General features: G+C 38.3%; 1 protein-coding gene across 1 annotated transcript; it reads left to right on the top strand.

The window, feature by feature from the left end:
- Positions 1-883: 883 nt before the first annotated feature.
- On the top strand, positions 884-3,027 carry mrps23 (mitochondrial ribosomal protein S23; the record flags this gene model as incomplete). Its single annotated transcript, XM_014000197.1, is given in 3 exon segments — positions 884-961; positions 1,720-1,849; positions 2,786-3,027. Coding segments are annotated over 3 exon segments (244 nt in total), but the record flags the coding sequence as incomplete, so codon positions are not given.
- Positions 3,028-3,926: the final 899 nt, after the last annotated feature.

The following is a 3,926-nucleotide window of genomic DNA, read 5'->3' on the forward strand; positions in this document are numbered from 1 at the left end:
ATCAGTTTTTCTGCATCATTTTAGGACAAAATGTTTCTAATTTTAGTGATATTACTCAGGTGGAAGAAGGTGGTCCTGGTAAATAAAATGGCTGGGTGCATTTTTTGGTGTTTGGACTGCTTCTGGAAGCAGTAGAGACCCAAAAGTAAGTTTAAAAACATGAAAACAGTGAATTTAGCATAAAAGGTGCCCTTTAACTCATGTAGGTTTCCAGCAGGGCACCTTTAATGTGTCATTTCTCATTCTTCAAGCTGTAGATTCACACACAGAACTATCTGTTTCACTATTGGAATGTGAACATGTAAGAGATGATACAACAGGAAGTATACCGTCCTGCTGCCATGTGCCTGATGTTCAACCTGATTGGCTCAGGATTCCTACAGAGCTCAGCTTCAGATCAGAGAGCCTGTTGGCCCCTCAGGGTCACCTGTTGTTACCCTGGTGAGCTCTGAAGTCCTCTACAGACTAAAGGAGTCCCTTCACCTTCCAGCACCTCAGCTAAAGGCTACAAGAAAGATGGATACTTTGAACAGTTGTTGGGCACATGGACACAGARGACTGTCAAAGCCTGCCCCCCCACCTTAAGGCAGGGCAGCAGCATTGTTTCCTGTGGGATCTACAAAACAATCCCAAATCCACGTGTCCCTCTGTAAGATGTAATGTTTTCTGTTTTCCAGAATGAAAGAAAAGCTGCAGTCCTGAACAACAAAGGACCACCTTCACATAAAGCAAACCACAAGGAAACTTAAACACAGCAACACTGCTCAAGTTGATAAAAACTTACTCTTAAATGTTGTCTTTTYGTTCAGGTTTTATGTTTCAGTTGTGTAAGACAGTAAAATGACATGTTTRTGTTACTAATGAAAATAATTCTGTCTTACAGGAGGTTTTTTGACCAATATGGGACTGGTCCCTTGGCCTTCAACTTGTTAAAACCAAACTTTGTATCCACATGTCAAAGGTATGTTTGACAAGTTATTTTATGAATTATAAAAACAGCTGAATACTTGTTTTAAATCTGTTGTTGCTCTTCGTCTGAATGAAAGACGTTTGTCCTCAGTTTGATGTCTTCACAAACTACAACACCTTTTCAACAAGCTGATAACAGAAATAATTTACTAACTCAGTATGAATCAGCATTGATTCAACAAGTCACTCAGGTTTCTGTCAGTAAGTTTCTTAGCTGCTTTGATACTGGTTCTGTGGGCCTCATCTCCASTCTTACTTTGATTGTTAGTTTGATAAGTTTACTTTGAAGCTACATTATTTCTGTTAAAGGGAGCCAGGATTAGTTGTAACATTAGATTTTATTTATTTATCATATATTTTAAAGTGACCAACAACAAACGTGGTGACTGATCCTGGTGTTTCTGGAGACCTGTAGGAGCTGTGGTGACAGAGCTTCACTCCTCCTCCTGTGAGCAGAGCGTTAAGCCCCGCCCCTTTCCTGAAGCACCCCCCCCTTTTATATGAATATACATATAGTCCTGTGAAGTTCAGTGTTTATAAAGTTCACTTAACATGGTTAACATCATGTTTCATGAAACAACAAACAGAAATGGTGAAAAGATAAAGCCACAGATAAATTTGTTTTATTGTAATCTGCGCTTTAAATAAATCTGTTTATTGTAAAACACATTGATTTATTGCTTCTGTTTGTTTGAAGGTTTATAGAGAAACTGAGAGGAAGGGATGAGTAAATTTATTTCTGTCCTACAGGTTTGTCATGTGCTACACAGACTTACAGACAAACAGCTGTGGTGAAGTCAAACCCTCTGACCTGTTCGACAGGACCACAAAGACCTTAGAGGCTGAGGGGGTCGTCCTCAAAAAGAGAGAGCATCACCGGGTAAAACATCAAGTCCTCCATCAGAGAACATGACGAGTTACAGTCAAACATGCTAACACATCTTTGATTCTCCTGAACAGTGCTTGGTAAAACATTTKATGTTGATAAAACCTGATGACTCACATGATGTCTCTTCTGTTCTTCTGTCACTAACAGTTAATTCTCATTCATCAATGTTTTACACATCATTGATGACGTTCACTAACCAGAGAAACTCAGTATGTTGTAAAAATGGACTTAAAGGCAGCTGTGTGTTGAACACAGAAGCAGAGCAGCTGTTTGTGGTGGTAAACATGTCTGATCTCTAACACGTCACACTGTGCAGGTCTGTGGAAACACACCAAACATTTTAAAGTCATATCTTCATGCTGTGGGATAAATATAAACCTTTAATCCATTATTTGTTCAGAATCTTAAAAAACTGAACAAACCTAGAAATGAGCCTGGTGTTAGAAGATGTTTAAACACAAACATTATTAAGAATAAAAGAAATAAATGTTTGAACAATGTAAGAAACTTTATATAAAATACCTGACATACCTTTAATGAACACAGATCTGCTGCTTTTCATTTTTACAGCTTTAAATTAAAGAGTTGTGAAACACTAACATGATGTGACGATGTGTCAGAACTACACAACCTCACAAACTGGGACTTGAAGGATGAGTGTAAATAAATTAKAACAAATCAAGATGTGGCTGCTGACACACTCTAAGGATTAAAATGAGATCAAGTGGTTCAACTGTTCATTTCAGGCTGTTTATAAGTTTTAACATTGATTTACCCCACAGGACATTTATTTTACTAAAGTTACAGAACTGAAGTGACAGTAAAGATGAAATGTTTTTACACCACAGGAACTACTGTGTGTAGTGCAGGGACAACCTGCTTCTTGTTGTATGAATCATTTAAAACTGTTTTTATTATTTTTTGCAGAGAGCGTCCAGGATCCAGGACTCTGAGGAAAACTGAGTTGAAGCTCTTGTTTTAAGGAAACGAAGCAGATGAATATTTGTCAGCATCACTTCCTGCTTTGTTCCTAAAACTTGTTGTTGTGAGATTTAGTGTCATTTTTCCTGTTTCCTCTGCTCATCGTTCATCTACAGGAACAATGTCAGAATCTGTCCTGAACTTATATGACTGTCTGGATGTGACTGAAATAAAAACAATGAGAGAAAGCTGATTGTCTCATTATAAATGTAAACAAGTGATAATTATTCGTAGACATTTCCCTTCACATACATCAGATTTATAAGAGTTTGTCTTGTTTCTTTAAACTCTGTTGTCTCAAAGAGAGGTTGAAATGAGGTGAAAGTCTTGACCTTTAATTTATACTTGAATGTAAAGTCCTGAGGCAGGGTTGGATCATCCTGCTGGTCTTCCTCTGCTCCACCTGATGAATGGATGATTAATTCACTCACTCACTCAGGTGTGCTGGAGCAGGTGTGTCATCTTACCTGCAGGCAGACATTTACAAAGAGGGGCAGCACCATGGCTCAGTTGGTAGAGCTGATGCCTCTCAGCATGGAGGTTGCTGGTTCAAATCCTGGTAGAGTTTGCATGTTCTCTCCGTGCATGTGTGGGTTTTCAATTCAATGGGTTTTAATTGAAGCAGAATAACTTATTGTCAACATAATTATGGAGTGTGATTTATTTTCAACTCTAAATCTCTTCAAACTAACGAAATATAAAGTTATTAGTGAAGAAAACCCGTCTGGATAACAGCAGACTGACTGCTGGTAAAATATACGACAGGTCTGGACCACTCCTGAATTTTGTTCGTATCTGAAGAAAATCTTAGAATACGAAAACATTGGTGAATGTTACAAATTCTCCTAAATCACTCGTACGAACAGAACAAATCTGTGCGTACGAACGGTTCTTGCATGAGGCCCAATGGGTTCTCACCAGACTTTGTACTGAGAAAATGGTCAAAAATTGTCCCCACCAAGTACATACATGTCAACCTCTTCAGACGTTTACCTGTATAAAGAGCCTCAAAAATCCATAAATTTTGCAAGCATCTGCTGCGAAGCAGGAGAAAAAGGAGAGCGGAAAAAGTTCTAAACTTATTTCT

Source organism: Austrofundulus limnaeus, unplaced genomic scaffold (assembly GCF_001266775.1).
Source record: "Austrofundulus limnaeus strain Quisiro unplaced genomic scaffold, Austrofundulus_limnaeus-1.0 Scaffold2794, whole genome shotgun sequence".
Classification (NCBI taxonomy): Eukaryota; Metazoa; Chordata; class Actinopteri; order Cyprinodontiformes; family Rivulidae; genus Austrofundulus; species Austrofundulus limnaeus.